Here is an 18,227-nt window from a genome sequence, read left to right as displayed (position 1 = left end):
ACTTATTCACCAGCAGGGAATCCCTAACAGCATCTGATGAACACTGCAAAGAATCAGGGCATACTATTTCTTGGAATAACATCAGAGTACTCCATAGAGAGAACAATACCCTGAGGAGGAAAATAAGAGAAGCTATTGAAATCATAGAGGAGCCAGTGTTGAACCATATTTCTGGATTGCAACTACAGAAGGGTTTTGTCATGTGGTCAACATTTCGTTGATTATGTGACTCCAGTCCAGAGGTCTTTCCTCTGATGAAGGCCTTGTGATAAGGTTGAAAGCTAAGGATTCAAAACCTATTATGCTACGGAAATCTATCTGTTCTTAGTTTCGTTGACTAAAAATGGCTGTAGCAGGTAACAATATTCATCTTAGTATCCTGATTAAAATGGGAAAGTAATGGAGTAATTTTAGCTCTAATGAGAATTGGCTGTATTTCAAACTTTTTCCACATTTATTTTAGCAGTTACTGATATTTTACAGAATGTATGTAAGGAACGGTTATGCCTTAGTGTGTCAACAATATTGATGCACATGTGAGAAATTCAAGCAGTGTGTCTGTTGACAGCCTTAAGGATCTTTTAGTAAAACATACTATGATAGGTCTGTGCATTGTGGTGAGATTGTGTACATGATTTCAAGCCAGGCCCCAAACTTGCTTTATCTGTTTTGGTATAATAGATTCAAAAGCAAAGCGGAAACTTAAATGCTGTGCATGAGTATCGTGGACACACTATACCATAAACATTTTTTTCTGTACACACACCTACTTCTAATTCATTTGGTCTTACGTTACATCATTCTCCTCTTTCCATTCATCAACTGTAAGCAGTAGTTCTAGTTTGGTATTAACAATAGTTCCATGGATTGTGCTATTTGTAGAATAATAAACAGTCTGCCTTCATGTCAATGCTTTGTCAACTTCTGCACGTGCTTATTTATCACATTTTATATTCTAGTTCTTATGAATTATATGAAGCCACAGTACGCTATATAGATCCAAGCTGAATGTATCAAACGCACAAATAATAGCTTTACTGTAACGTCAGTAATTATTCTGATATAAATAGGGATACTTTTTTAATTACCCAACCCACCTCACCACTTCTAGGGAGGAGCATATAATGCCACTCTTATCCATCTATCCTGCCACATCCACCATGCCACACCCCACCCCCACTTGAGGCAGGGGCATCCTGCCACATTGCACACCAGCCAATCCCTGCCATTTCTCTGAGCAAGAAGATAGAGTTACTTGTGTCCATATATCCTGCTGCATACACCATGCCTCATCCCACCACTTTTAAGAAGGGGTTTCCTGTTACATCCAACCCTATCCACATGACTTCTAGGGGCAGGATATAGTTACTCATGACCCTATATTCTGTTACATCCCACCTCATCAAAATATGTCTAGAAAGGGGCATATAGTGTTACTCAGGTCCATCTATCCTGCAAACCTAACCACATCCCACCCATTCATTGGAGGGATATATACAGTTACTCATGTACTTCTATCCTGACACATATCATCCCACCCCATCCACCAGTTCAAGGGAGGGACTTCTGCCACATACCATCCTACTCCACAAACTTCTATGGAAGGGGATATAGTCTTACACGTATACATCTTTGCTGCCACATCCATCAAATATTTAGTTTCCATTCAGTAACTTTAATTGCTTTATTGATTGAAGCCAAAATTTGGTTTTAATCGTAACGGAAGAATGATCTAGGCTAAGATTAGTCACTTGTACAGTCCTAATTTGACTTAGGTGTTTGCCTGTGCACCATGAACCTTAGTTTCTTCAGTTAAACTTTATTGACACTGGCATCCGTGTCACCTGGACACATTTCCAGTTTGTTCAAGTATTAAACTCTCTAAAGCTCTCTCTCTGTTTGTCTGTCTGTCTGTCTCTGTGCAATATTCAGAATATAGCATGAGCTAATTGTTTCGGAAAATTTGGTAGAAGGATGATCATAAAATGGAGAGAAATTTGAATTTATGCAACATTGTACTAATATATTCAAATATAATTGGGAAATTATACATATTTGGTTCAGTGTACAATATGGGATGGTATTTGTATGTTTTGTCTTGCATAAAAATGTTTAAAATTATAAAACATTTGTTTCAATATTTTTTATTCATGTTGAAGGATCTGACTGTCATTAATATGCATGCAGCAAATATTGCAGTGGGTTTAAAAAGTGATCCAACTTGAGATAATTTTGTGTCAATCCCATGACTAAGTCTGTGCTATTTATTCATGTATTCTCAAATAGTTGAGTTCTTATGTAAAGGGATTTTATTTTTAAAGAGAAATCTATAGCTTGAAGACTGTTTCACTGATTCTTTGAAATTTTGTTTGCAAAATAATTAACTTTTAAAATACAGATTTAAGGTAACATATGTATAAAGTGTTGGAATAACAGTTTCAGAATTAATTGTTTTCAAGTTTTTTTAAAATTTAAATTAATTTTGTTTCATTAGACACAGACTTAATGCTAACAGAGTCAAATGTCACCATTATATGCATGTATTAAGTAATATTTTATGGTGCACATATTTTTCTATGTAGGACATTTTGGAGTTTGTAGACTCAGGATGCAACGGTTTCCTTAGTAACATCTGTCTGGTGATTGCCTCGTACAACGATATGTTCCTCAATAAGCTACAAGAAGAGTAAGTTTTCTCAGTTACAGACATGGTAATCAAAGAAAGAGAGATGGATGCATGTTGTTACCACATACATTAAAAATAACATGACTTTTAAAGTGTTGGTATAAAGCAATTTGATATACCATACTATTGGTATAAAGCAATTTGATATACCATACTATTGGTATAAAGCAATTTGATATGCCATACTATTGGTATATCAGATTGTGATCTACCCATGGCACATTGATACACATATATAAATAATGTTTCAACATTAGGTTATATTTCAACAGTAGGCTATCATTTCTATATTCTCTTAATATGTGATGAATTTACACTGATTAATCATTAGTGTTACAATAAAATAATTATTAAAATAATAATCTTCTTCTAAATGAATTAAACAGGGTGCAGAATTTCATCAAAATCCTCTCTGCTTTCCTCTCTCTCTCTTTCTCTCTCTCATGCAGGGGCCCTGAGTGGCAGAGTGGTCTAATCCGCTCTCCATTACGGATCACTGCCATCTCACCTCTGTCTGTGTGGGTTTGAGTCTTGGATTTAGCCAATGTTGGTATGTGCGAAAGCTTGCCAGTAGCTTCTCGTGGGTCGATGGTTCTTTCCGGGGTTTTCCCGGGTTCTTCCTCCACCATTAATACTGGCCACCATGTATAGCCTATCTTGTGCTGAAAAATGGCATTAAACCCCACAACAACAACAACTCTCTCATGCATAAGAAAGATAATATGGGGATATGGAGTGAGAGAAGAAAAGAAAGCTGAACTGGCTCCAAGTAACCTACAAGAACCTGGGGCTTTGTAATGGTGTAGACGTTCCATGAGATTTTGATACAGTATTCACAATATCAGTAATAGAAAGTTGCAATAGCCTGTCAAGATTTGTACAGTACATTTATATGTAAGGAGGAATGCACATAGCATAATCTGTTCAATGCTTTTTTAAAATTTCTTTATGTTTTATAAAACCTATTAATAAGGATATTAAAATATATTATTATTAAAATGTTCGAAGGCAACTCTTACCTTCCTCCAACCATTCTCTATCATTGTGTGGGTTGGTAAGACAGCAGACTAATGATCGATAAAGAAACATATGGATGGGCAATTAATAAATCTCTCCAACCTTACCACAACATCTCTTTCTCTCATGGGATCTCTCAATCTCTCTCTCTGGACCTTCAATGAAAGATACAGTAGTTTCCCTCTTATAAGGCCACCCCTACTGCAGCAGGGAAGTGGCCTTATAATGAGGGTGGCCTTTCTAGAGGGGGATGACAAATGTGAATAGTAAATACATATGAAGAAAGTCACAAGTACATTTAATTTTAAAACATTTAATATTTTCATTAAAACATCACATGCATGTTGTGAAATAAATGAAAAACAAACTGTTTCATCATTTTCAGAAGAATGTTATGAATAACCATTGATATAGTTTTAAAACTGTCTTTATAATTATGTTACAGATTACATCATCTGTCACTCTGTTGGTAACAGTCTAAAAAACAAACCAGTCTCGTCACAATTAAAAATATCCTTGCTGTCATATCCCCTGCATATATCGTTTAGTCTTTTGTTCCAATCTTCGACAACTTCATTATTAACATCAGCTGATTCACCACTAAGGACAGAATACTTAATATTGTGTCGCACTTGAAATCTGTGCAACCATCCGTTACTTGCGGTAAAGTTGTCATATCCAAATTCAACTGACAAAATTGTTGCATTTTCTAGTCATTCAAATCACATCTCCTGGCTCAAACAATCTTCCTTTCTCCATCCATTTCACCTCCCCACTTCTGCAGAATTGTTTCCTTATCTTTCACGATATTGTTTATCTGAATCTTTCCGACGTTAGTTTTCTGCAAGGATCCTCGACCCCTCCCCGAACCTCTTGGTCAGTTGAATTACTTTAACTTTCTCTTCTAAATTGATAATTTTTCTTTTCCTCGATGACATGTTGATCTTTTTGCAGTAAGTTATTCATGTTGCCAACTACAATACTGATAAAACAATTTTTTTTTTATGCATCTAAACAAATTGCCGTGTGTTTTTAAAGGAAGTGATCTTGTCATGTGATTCGTTAGTCGCAGTCTGGTACTCTATTGTTTTTATACATTTCTTTACATTAAGTGAGGGAAGCCAAAACAGCTTCTATATGTACCATTTAACATCACGCAGATTTGACCTCGTGGCCGTTAGGATTTGTACTTTTGACAATTATTGTAAGTAGTATTAACCACTAATTATCAAAGTGAACATCTTACTAAGGGAAGCCATAAAGACTATTAAACCATTTTCCTGCTGTGTATTGTACATCAATGCTGCCACTTCTCAGCAGTTACTAATGTTCAATAATTGTAATCTTAACAATTATCGAAGTAACTAAACCGGACATATTATGATAACACAGCAGTTAGGCTAATTGGATTACATGTACTTACCCTTTTGTATGGATTAAAATTTGAGTCTTTCTCGGCTTTATGGAATAAATGTTTCTTCTCGTGAGGCGTAAATGATATAATATTAACCTTAGTGGTACCTGTACTTTCGTCAACACTTCTTTCAGTAATGAAAACTTGACATCGGGAAACAGAAATCAGTTTACTTAACACACGTTAAGAATAAAATACTGGTTCTGGATACATATCAAAATAAAATGCGGCCACTTGTGAGGGGTAAATTTGATTTTATTGCACTAATATGCTGGCCGCTGGCCACGTTAGCCGGGTGGCCTTTTGTGAGGGGTACTTTTGAACACAAACTCATGAGTGCCAACGGATTCTGGCCATAAGGAGCGTGTGGCCACTGGTCATGGGGGCCGTTCAAGATGGGGACTACTAAAGATGAGGGTGGCAATTTTTTTCTGTGTCCTGCAATGATTTCTCTGGACCTATTCATGATGGAAACACATTGTGGTCACATGAAGTGATAGAAAGGGGAAATTAGAAATGAATGATAGAAAGAATTGTCTGGTTGGTAGCAATGTTAATTAAATTATAATAATGACCTAGATGAACTGTAAAGACATCTAAATGTTTGAATTATCTCTTGCCAGTTCCTCATTTCACTTAGTTTACATTTCCAACTCATTTAAATATTTTAGCCAGTATGTGAAAGTCAGGCATTAAAGTAGTTAACAATACTGTGCTTGTAGAGCTCTACTTTCATCATTTAAACCATCTTTCTTGTTTAAATCATAAGTGTGTCTTATATTTATTGATCAATATGAATGAAAATATTAGTTCAATAACTAAAAGAAGCAACTTATCAAGTTGCAAAGGAGGTTGTGATTATTATTTGCAAATGGTTAAGACTACATTTTGTAGTGGACACCATGGACAGGGCTGTGAATAGTTAAGTCATCCCATCAATACACAGCTGCCTGTAGTCAGTCTTAACTGTGTTGGAAATGTAAGTATGTGTATTTGTGTGTGATATGAATAAAATATATGTATAGTATGTATGCTTTATCTTTGTTATACCACTCATATAAATTTTCATTAAAAAGAAACTCAGAAAGCCTGGTTTCCTTTAATGAAAAATGTATGCTTCTTGTGGTATATCAGTGATATAGTGTACATACTGTACATATATTTTGTGTGTGTGTGTGTGTCCACACATGCACAAACACCATCAGCATCTTGGTAAACAATGCCATTTAACTGTTTCTTAGACACTATTGACAGCAGAGTCATATAACTTGATAAGTAGATTTAGGTTGAGTTGTGTACCAACTTCTTGACCAAATAAGGTCACTATGACTTATATTTCATATTGCAGTTATGTGCCAAAGGTTTAATGTTTATTTTGCTTTATTTGAAACCTTCATGAAAATTGAAAAGTCACTTTGTCATAATGAGTTCTGCACCATTGAGACTAAACTTAGTTTGCCATCTTGCCATACCACCATTGGTGGTTTCTTTGTTGTGCCCTGCATTATGAAGAAATGCAGGGAAATTGTATCCACATGTCACACTCTTCCATCCACTAGTAATTTTAAAGACAATTAAGATTATTGGATGAAACTTTGTGTTCTGTGTATCACATCTGAGGGTGGGGGTGTGCTATCTTCCAGGTCAAGGTCATCACTCATATATCTGTTGGTGATATGTTTAGATTTTTGGGTTATTCATGATTTTTCCATTTTTTTAATGCAGATTTTTAAACTTTTGAGACACATTTGTTGACGAAATTCATTTTATAACTGTTTCAATTACTTATACAGTTTTAAATTCTTCTGGACTTGTGAGGTTTTACAAACACAAGTCTGTTTTTGTTTGTATTTTTTGTTTGATTTTTTTACATTTGGACCAAGATTTCAACCTGTTGGTCCTTGGTTTTTACAAATATCCAGCTATCTTAATTTATTGAAAGCTTAAGCTTTCTTTTTGCCACTATAATGATCAGACTGTTACAGTGTTAAAAGAGAAAATCAAAAGTCATACCCCTTACAAAACCTTATCTTATTCATGTTGCTAGATATTTTCTTTCCTTCTGTCAATTACCAGTGTCTCAAAATTACATTAAATGTAGTGGCAGGAATAGGGTGGTGTGAAGACATATGAGTATTTGCTTTCAGTTGTTGTAGTTATGGGTTTACTGCAAATGTTTTAGCGCATGATAGGTTATATATGACAGCCAGTATATTTGGGGGGGGGGGAGGGGAAAGAATCCAGGAAAACCCAAGTAAATACCACAAACCCATGGGAAGCTGCTGACAAGCTTTCTCACACACCCACATTGGCTGAGCCCGAGACTCAATCCCTTGCAGACAGAAGTGAGGCCACCTGGGGCCCCATTTGCTTTCTACATAAAAAAATGGAGTTAAACCCCACAACAAATATAGTTATTGCCATTTTTCACTTTGAGCCTGATGTAGGTGCATGACAGAATCCTGTGGACACAACTAGTTTCAAACTTCTCTGTGAAACTTTGTACATAGTATGCCGTCTTTTAAAGGTGTGCATACATTTTTATTTGAATTATTTACTTTTTATATGAACTGGATGGTGTTTATTTTCAAGTTAGGCTTATATTGAAAGTTAGCGAGAGCAATTAATTTTCATATAAACAGTCACAAGAAGAAGAAGAAGTTTAATATTTGTGAAGATTTTATTTTTTGAGTCATGGTTCACTTACAGGGTTGGAGTGATTATTGCAGGGGTGAGATGTTGTTGGGTCAGGGGGTTGGAATGTACAGTGAAATGCATGGGGATTTGCATTTGTAAGCCATTACAGCTGCTAGTTATATGTCTGTGCTATTTGCAGTGAGAACATGGACACTATAGCCCTGAAGAAGCTTGTGAACTTTGTCAATGCCCTCATGGAACAGTACTTCGACTATGTTCAGAGGAGAGTACAGCTAGAGGTAACACTCAGCTTGATAATAGGGTCCATTAACTGATGTTAATTGTATTTAGATATTTGAAATTCACAAGCTACGTACATATATTATTAGTTTTCTTAGACTGAATCTGGGACAGTCTCATGCAAGATGCAGATAACAGAAGGTAACAATGTATGCATGTTTAATGTACAAGCTGAAAGTTATAGGATGTGTTATTTTGTCCACAGATTTACAGGGGTTTGTATAATTAGTGAAGTTAATGAAGAGTAGAATCAAGTCTCACAAGTCTATTGCATGAACAGAGTAGATTGTCTGTAAAAATTAAGATATATAATTCTGATGTCAGCAGTACTGGAAGACTTACATTATAGAGTTTCTTCATGTTGAAAATATTCATTTGAAAGACTTGCATTATAGAGTTTCTTCATGTTGAAAATATTCATTAGGTAGACTTACATGTTGAAAATATTCATTAGAAAGACTTACATTATAGAGTTTCTTCATGTTGAAAATATTCATTAGGGAGACTTACGTTATAGAGTTTCTTCATGTTGAAAATATTCATTGGGAAGACTTACATTATAGAGTTTCTTCATGTTGAAAATATTCATTAGGGAGACTTACATTATAGAGTTTCTTCATGTTGAAAATATTCATTGGGAAGACTTACATTATAGAGTTTCTTCATGTTGAAAATATTCATTGGGAAGACTTACATTATAGAGTTTCTTCATGTTGAAAATATTCATTAGGGAGACTTGCATTATAGAGTTTCTTTATGTTGAAAATATTCATTAGGGATGACTTACATTATAGAGTTTCTTCATGTTGAAAATATTCATTGGGAAGACTTACATTATAGAGTTTCTTCATGTTGAAAATATTCATTAGGGAGACTTGCATTATAGAGTTTCTTTATGTTGAAAATATTCATTAGGGAGACTTACTTTATAGAGTTTCTTCATGTTGAAAATATTCATTGGGAAGACTTACATTATAGAGTTTCTTCATGTTGAAAAAAATAATTAGGAAGACTGACATTATAGAGTTTCTTCATGTTGAAAATATTCATTAGGATTATTGATCATTTAAAATAACAATCACTTTGAGATTGTTTTGTGCAACATGTAAAGATACTGTATTTATCTGGATACAGCATTGTTCCATATAAAATATACTGTATTTATCTAAAAACAACATTCATCCATTTAAATTTATACTCAATTTATCTGAATACTGCATGCGTCGATTTACAAAACACTGATCACATAAGAATATCAGTAAATATATTGTATTTATCTGGATACAGCATGCGTCCAGTTACAAAACACTGGGGGGGGGGCTGAGTGGCTGAGTGGTCTAAAGCACTCTCTGTTAATGGATCACTGCCATCTCACCTCTGTCTGCGTGGGTTCGAGTCTCAGATTCGGCCAGTTTGCGTATGTGAGAAAGCTTGCCAGTAGCTTCTTGTGGGTCGGTGGTTCTTTCTGGGGATTTCCTGGGTTCTTCCTCCACCATTAATACTGGCCGCCATGTATAGCCTATCATGTGCTGAAAAATGGCATTAAACCCTACAACAACAGCAACAAAACACTGATCACATAAGAATATCAGTAAATATATTGTATTTATCTGGATACAACATGCATCCAGTTACAAATAAAAAACAGTATATGTCTGCAGATCAAGGTCTATGCTCTTCATTCTAGTTATGATGTCTGACTAATAAAAGAGATCTTGATGTACCATCATATCGTAAGTCAGCACATATGGGATCTATACAGTTTTCAGTTGGGTTTTGCACAATACAAACATAATATAGTACAAGACTTTTTAAAGGTTTATGGACAGATGATGTTGTCCACAAAATTTAAAACTTTCAAAGATAATTCTGTAGCATTCCAGTTCCTAGTGATAACTGTTTTGAAAAGTAGGGTTCCACAAATATTGTACCTTAAGCACCAGGGCTTCCAGAATACTGGGTCTAGGCTACCATATATTTAAGTTATGTAACCCAGTGGGGTACTATATAATAAAAATCATTCTGTATTTTGCCAAAAATATACCTCCAAAATTGTTTTACAAAGAGTAATAACTTGCTGATACTTGAGAAACTAAAATATTAGTCAGTAGCTAACAGTTTCATATTGAAATGCCTTTGAAATTCTGATTTTAAGAAGGGCAACCAAGTTTTTTTCCTAATAGTCCTCTTGGCTATCATATGACTTTTACATTTATCACGTCTTGAAAAGTTTTGAAAAATGTCAGTCATTATAATTAGGAATGAATGCTTATTATTATTTCGTTGAGATTGACCTTATATATTGCTGTGAATACAATCTGTGCCAGGCTGTACAGCTCTACTAGGGATGCTTCTTGTGCATTTAAATTTAGGTTTATGCTCTTAAAAAGTACTACCATAAAATTAGGATAATAAACACATGTGAAAAGATGTATTTATAAAATATAGTTTCTTGTAAAAACTTCTTGATGTTTTTTGTTCAAAATTAAGGATATATAAATGTGTAAAACGTAAACAAAATCTGAAAGAAGTTTCATTCTTCTGATGATTATTATGTTTCTAATTATGTGATAAGCACACGGTATCATTTTAAGTTTCAGTACACACATATAATTTTGGATCCCACTACAAATTGCAGTGGCTCCACACTGACAATGTATAATGTACCAGCAAATCTGAGTCTGTGTTAGGAGTAATCATCCAGACAAATGGCATAGACCTTGATCTTTATCCACACTATGTGATGGCATATCAGGGTCCATGGTGTATGCAGTTGGACCCATCTTATACTACAGTTTACCCAGTACCGTGTTCAGTTACAGCCTTTCTCTTCTTGCTATCTTTCCTGTTTTAACCAGTCAGCTGTAATATTTAATATTCTAAGTGTCTTTTCCAAGGATGCATTGAAGCTGCTGATCTGGCCTGGCCTGTGCAGATATCAACCTGCAAACCTTGGATTATGTTGTTGTAGGATTTAACGCCATTTATCAGCACACGATAGGCTATACATGGTGGCCAGTATAAATGGTGGAGGAAGAACCCAGGAAAACCCTGGAAAGAATCACTGACCCACGAGAAGCTACTGGGAAGCTTTCTCACATACCCTCATTAGCTGAATCCGAGACTTGAACCCACGCAGACAGGGGTGAGATGGCAGTGATCCATAACGGAGAGCACTTTAGACCACTCGGCCACTCGGGGGCCCCACTTGAATTATGAGTCAGATGCTCAACCAAGTGAACTACCATGGGTCCCCAGTCAAAAAATGCAAATATAGGAACTTTACAAATACCTGTATATTGATGCAGTTCAAGGGTATACAGTTTTTGCTGATATAAAATTGAGGATATATACCTAATATCTAGATTTGCTGGTATTGTACTGTTTCTGCTTATTTAAATGGTAATATCTTATAGTGCCTAGATGTCAAATAATAGTGTACCTAGACATTAAATAATAGTGTGTCCAGATGTCAAATAATAGTGTACCTAGATGTCAGATAATAGTGTGCATTAATGTTTGACATTTTGATATGCCGTCACTAATGTCATTTATTTTTTTCACATCGATTCCAGAAAGAGACTGGAGACAATACAATTCTTGTAAGAGCTTTAGATAGATTCCACAGGAGATTGCAAGCTATGAATAAGCTGTTGCCTGATACAGATTTCTCAAGGTAGTTCCTTATAGGACAGGGGAGGAATACAGCATAGATAACAATGAAATTTGAATGGTGTATTAAGTTACTGGTTACTTTTATGTACAGTGAATTCATTTATTTTATGGGGTATCAGTTATATTTAGTGAATTCATTTATTTGTATTGGGTTTTAGTTATATATAGTGAATTCATTCATTTTTATTGGGATATCAGTTATATATAGTGAATTTATTTATTCTTATGGGATATCAGTTATGTATGGTGAATTCCTTTATTGTTATGGGGTATCAGTTATATATGGTGAATTCATTTATTTGTATTGGGTGTCAGTTATATACAGTGAGATCATTTATTTGTATTAGGTATCAATTATATATAATGAATTCATTTTATTTTTTACAGGGTATTAGTTATATATAGTGAAGTAATTTCTGTTTATGGGTTATCAGTTATATACTGTGAATTTATTTATTTTTGGGGGTATCAGTTTATGTGGTTTTGAGATAAATTTTCATCAGTACATCATAGACTGAGGGAAGAATCCTTGTTTCTTGACTCTTAAAATTTTAGGTTTCTTGCAACCATGAAATCTTCAAAAAATTGGTAGCCCACAACAATTGTAAATTCAGTTTTATTGTCTATTTATATATGCCCACTGAAAATATTATGTTATGATGTTGTCTGTTTGTTACCAATTTCATTTCCACACAATAGTTACCATCTACAATTACCAGACTTTTGGGATGGCTTGCATTTGAGTGTAAGGAAGAATCTTGTCGATATTGGTGTCAAAGGTCAAGGTTACTGATTCAAAAAAGCAAATGGTTTTTGCACAGTAATCTAAGTTCTCCATATTCCACAATTATCTGACCTTGTGAATGGCTTGCACTTAGAGTAAGGTAAAAATGTAAGGACCTGGTCACTGTGACTGAAAGAAAAGAAAATATTTTTTGCATGATAACTTTAGTTCTGGACCACATTCCTTAACCAGAGTTTGTGGGGAGCTTGCATTTATGGTGTGGATGAGGCTTTTTGAATTGGGGTTTAAAAGGTCAAAGGTCAGAGTCACTGGGGCTCAAAAAATAATGGGTTTTGCACAATCAGTTTTGTTCTAAATTAAGTTCCTTGACCAAACTTTGTGGACATCTTGTGCTTAGTACAATAAAGAAACCTATTGATTTTGGGTTGTGATGGTCAGAGGTCATAAACACTCTAAGTCTAATAAGAAGAAAAAATGGCTTCTGTACAGTAACTTTAGTTCAAGACTGCTTACCTTGACCAAAAGGTCAAGCTCATTGAGAACTGTTATTCTGTTAAATTTCTAGAGTCAATGCTACTAGTGCATGAAGAAAGGGTTATTGAACAGAGAGGAGGAATATAATATACCAATATTGATATTTTTGTTAATTGTTTTTCACATTATTCTTCTCTTTGAAATGCATACTGTATTGTATGCATTTCATATATATATATATATATATATATATATATATATATATATATATATATATATATATATATATATATATATATATATAATATTTTGGATTATTATATGCTCAGGTTTTTCTCCATTAACTCTGCATTGTCAGAATCATCCAGTATTTTACAATATTGAACTCACACACAACTTCATATTCCACTCATAAAGGAACTACTTTCTATTCTAAACAAATAATGGATGCCAGAACTTATGATTTGTAAACAAATCATGTACACTCACATAGTAGGCAGTTTACATTTTGGTTGATGAAATTTGTTTCTGAATGAGCTAAAGCAGATGTTTCGTGGACTGCCACATAACAGCTGCTTTGATACATTCCACATTACCTATTTTGATACAATGTTTCGGATTTAGATGGGAAGTAGATGCCAGATTTCATAAAATTGCTGGGTACCTACAAGTAACATGCAGGTGACGGGAAGGCACAAACTGTCTTCTTTAGGTGGTTGTAAGATTGGAAGAAAATATACTTACAGTTTTACATCCTGAATTTCCTCAAAATGTATTTTCTTTGTTCTGCAAATCTGAAATACATGAACCATGTCTTGGGTTCTCAAGCTTATTACACATTTCGAAATTGTACTGTAATTTTGACTATACTCCAAGTGCAAAATTACATCCTCCTTACTGCACTAAAAAAGATATCAACATCAAATTCCATAGCATCTTTATGATAACTGCAGTTGAAAGACTTCATATTTTTCCCACATTGTGATATCAAACATTCATGACAGAACAGAAACACACTTGCACATGTCAACACGCTTCTCCCTTGCTGCTTCAATCCAATGTACTTCCTTTGAATTGTCACAGATAAATTCAGTCCATAATCACAGAATTTTGTAGAATTGACAAAAATACCAAAATCAATTCATTCCAGATCAAATGGAAAAGTTGTTGCAATGTGTATTCATTCACAGTATGACTCCAAATTTCAATTTTAATTAGACCAAAACACCATTTTCTTTCGAAAGTTATGTCTAGTGTGTGACTAAATTCCGATTTAGCATCACAGAGTTATGTTGTTGTGTAATGATTAATTTGCACTTGTTTATTTAGTTTGGAATATGGCATGCATTCAGTTAATTTGTTTCTTGTTGTGTATTTTGTTTATATAATTAAGCCTTAGGTAGAATAAGAAAATGAGAATATAATAAACAAGTTACTGCATTTGTATGGGAAAATATGAACTCATTTTGTCAGCTGGATATACTGCACTACCAAGGTCATGCAGTATTTCCATCCAAAAAACTTGTTCATATTTTCCCATACAAATGCAGTAACGTATAAATACAATTTCAAATTGATTTGTTGTACAAGACACTGCTATGTTTCCCAGTGTTATTGCCAAATCTTCTTTAACAAGAACTAAAATATATGAATCACTTTTCTTGCAGTAATGCCCTTATCAACAATGTATAGACTGTGTTAGAGTATTTGAAAATGATGTAGCAAACACTGGTACTTTTCACTAACAAGAGAGGCATCTCGTATTACCCCTGTACATGTCACACCATGGTTAAAGTTTGTGTTACAGTCTGTTTTCATACATTGTGGTGGGACATACTTTTATTAATTGTTTTGTTTTATTTGTGTTTAGTAACTCCTTTGTGTTATTGGTTAATATTTCAGGGCAGGGACAGACATTGTGTCTAAAGCAGCTAAGGACAGAGTAGTTCATTATTTGGACTCCTTGAAGCAACACTTTGCTGGTAAGTTTCCATTACTGTAAAGTCACAGTAATTACTGGACTTGTATTTTCAAAATGTTTTGGCAAATACTCGAGCTAAAGTTCAAAGTACAAAATCCTTGAAGCCTAAAACTTAATTTAGAGTACAGCCCAAATCACTGAACTTTCTGATTTGTCTTATCTTGGGCCTTTCTGCTAGGTTGCCAGATTTGGATGGTGTTAGATGCACCCTAAATAACAAATTGTGTTTGGAGGCTGCAAGCCAGAGCTGGAGTTCCTTGCTCAAACTGTTTAGAAGAATATGGAACCTGGTTTGCCAATGTATGACCAGGGTTGCCAGTTTTCTTGGGTTTTGCTTTTGATGCAAAGCACAGAACTCAAGATCCAGTGAACAATATTCAGTTTGTTGGCATTAGGAAGTTCTTAACCACCAGAACCATATCAGAAAGTTAGAAACAGCGAAAGTGTAATTATTGCAAAATTATTAAAATTGATACCCAAGGAAATATATCAAATTAAAATTAAGTACAAGTAATTTCATAGGGATGAGAAACTCAAAACTCATTTGTATTAGAAATAAGGGAGATGTTGGTATCACTTCTCTGCTGGCATTAGCATTGTCATAATACATATATAAGTGTCTGAAATTCATATCACACTTTAATGTGTGCAAGATAATTATTTTAAGCCATTTCATTTACCTGAGGAGGATAGGAAAGCTCTAAAATGTATATTTGAACTTGTAATAAAACCTAGGCACATGAAGACAGATAGACTGACAGACAAATGGACAAACTGACATACTGAAATATAGGCAAAGAGAATGACAGACAAATGGACAAGCTCATTTGATTTAGACAGATTGACTGACAAATGAACATATAGACACACTATATATAGGCAGATAAACAAATAGACAAACTGGCATACTAGATAAAGGCAGATAGAATGACGGAAATATAGATAAACTGACATGTAGGAAGTTAGACTGTCTGACAGACGAATGAACAAACTGACATACTGTATGTAGGCAGATAGACTGACAAACAAATGGACAAACTGACATGTAGGCAGTTAGACTGACAGATGAATAGATAAACTGACATACTGGATGTTGGCAGATAGACTGACAAACAAATGGACAATCTGACTTGTATGCAGTTAGACTGACAGTTTATAGACAAACTGACATACTGGATGGAGGCAGATAGACTGACAGACAAGTAAACTGACATCCTGGATGGAGGCAGATAGACTGACAGACAAGTAAACTGACATGCAGAATGGAGGCAGATAGACTGACAGACAAGTAAACTGACATACTGGATGAAGGCAGATAGACTGACAGACAAGTAAACTGACATACTGAATGGAGGCAGATATACTAACAGACAAGTAAACTGACATACTGAGATACTGGCAAATGTAAGAAAATATTAGAATCGTACACAAGATGATTAGCATCGGCAGAACGTACAAATGTTCATTATTTAAGTAAAATCTGATATACTTTCCCTAATTAATTAGTTATTATAACTTTGTGCTTGAATTATTTTCTAGAAAATTTTAAGCAAATTGTATATAGTTGCAAAGTAACAAAAAAAGACTTCTATTGAGCCACCAGCCATTTCTCTTATTTGCCTTTAAGTTGATGGATATCTACAATAAAATATTTTTCACCAGATTGTCTGACTGATATTCGTCAGAATCTTGCTGCACCAAGATTGACTGGAAAACAAGATGGTTCTCCTAATTTAAATGAGTTGTTAAGCAAAATCCAGTCAGCTTGCATGGACCAAATAAAATCAGTCTTGTCAAATCTTCAGGTAAGTGTGGAATGCATATTGCCTCTTGTTTTGTGCACATTAACAATATAGAGTAAATTCTTGAATATAAGAGAATATGACTATACTTTTCATTAAATGAAAATGTACAACATATGTACATGTATATTTGTACAGAATTCCTTTTTAGCAGCATTGCCTGAAAATCTGGATAATATGCACATATATACCATTAGGGCTGTTCCAGTGAAACATACATCCCATGGGGGGAAGGCACTTTCATATTCAACCAACCCACAACAGAAGCAGTTTTAAAAAATTATGATCCACCGTCAGGTATGTTTTAATAAAAAAACATTGCCCCCATCAGAAGCAAATGTTTTTAACATAATTTTTGGCTATGGGTTAGTGGGCAGTAGAAGTGATTTTAATATTGGGTTGGGGACAGAGGCGATTTAAATGACAGCTGGCTGGAGGTAATCTACTAAATACTTTTAGATCATATAATCTACTGCATTTTTTTATTTGTATTCATTCATTATAATCAATCTTTTGTCCTTTTGTTTGTCTGTCAGCCATGTATGTCTCTGATACTGTGAAATCACAGATTTTCTTGGTGGCTTATTATTTGTATATGTCATTGCTCAGTTCCTTGATACCTACTAATTTAATGTCCATGAATATAGATTTTATAATAGGGATTTATAATACAGAAATCATGAATTTGTATCCTTACTAAACTGTGTGTTTACTAAAGTGATCACTATATTTTGCTATTTTTCTTTGTTCTCAGGCATGCTGCTTTTGATTAGAATAATAGTTAAATCTTGTATTGCTTTAACTGTGTGGTCAGATGCTACGATTTGTTTTTATTATTTTTTTCAATAAATGTTTTGGTAAACTTAGAATTCATGATTTGTCAGAAGAAAAAAAACATTAATGTCTGTGGAAGTGATGTTGCATTGTTTCTGCCTACTTTTACACTATATCATTTCTTGTATGAACGTATATTTCAGTTACTGATGTCTTATTTTTATGCTTGTTGCAAGACTAATATAAAGTTTAAAAAACCAAAAGAAATGTTGCAAGTCAGACATTTTTATATCATTAATTAGATTTTAAAAAATGGATGAAAGTCAAGCAATCATTTTTCCCAGCGTACTCGTAAAATCAATGTCGTTGCAGTTAACTCTATTGTCAACAGTGTCATCACTAATGGCCTAACAGTAATATTCTGCACTTTTAATCTAGTTGTCACAGGTTCTATCTCCCACTTCTAGTCTATCATATGAGACTTATACCTATGGCATGAGGGGCTTTCATTGCAGAGTGGTATAAGATGCTTGTCTTGTGATACAGATCTGAGGGGCTTCCATGACAGTGGTACAAAATGCTTGTCATGTGATTACTTGCCTCCAATGTGTAAATGAGAATGTTGCCAGTTACTTGTGGAAGGTCAGTGGTTCTACATAAGTGGTGTTTGGTGTCTCAAAAGTACTTTGATTTTCTTCAGCAGTAAAACTGGCTGCCATATA

General features: G+C 34.4%; 1 protein-coding gene across 2 annotated transcripts in view; it reads left to right on the top strand.

The window, feature by feature from the left end:
- The window catches only part of LOC149795688 (vacuolar protein sorting-associated protein 51 homolog), a 65,652-nt gene that overhangs the window by 24,747 nt on the left and 22,678 nt on the right, over window positions 1-18,227 (top strand). For both annotated transcript variants that reach the window (XM_089965558.1, XM_089965557.1), the window contains 5 exons: window positions 2,583-2,686; window positions 7,954-8,053; window positions 11,630-11,730; window positions 14,851-14,930; window positions 16,592-16,734. In XM_089965558.1, the coding sequence (XP_089821684.1) occupies window positions 2,583-2,686; window positions 7,954-8,053; window positions 11,630-11,730; window positions 14,851-14,930; window positions 16,592-16,734 (528 nt within the window). The remainder of the gene's footprint in view (window positions 1-2,582; window positions 2,687-7,953; window positions 8,054-11,629; window positions 11,731-14,850; window positions 14,931-16,591; window positions 16,735-18,227) is intronic.

Source organism: Sinohyriopsis cumingii, chromosome 7 (genome assembly GCF_028554795.1).
Source record: "Sinohyriopsis cumingii isolate HCF-2022 chromosome 7, ASM2855479v2, whole genome shotgun sequence".
In the NCBI taxonomy this organism is placed as follows: Eukaryota; Metazoa; Mollusca; class Bivalvia; order Unionida; family Unionidae; genus Sinohyriopsis; species Sinohyriopsis cumingii.
This window is presented reverse-complemented; position numbering and strand designations above follow the sequence as displayed.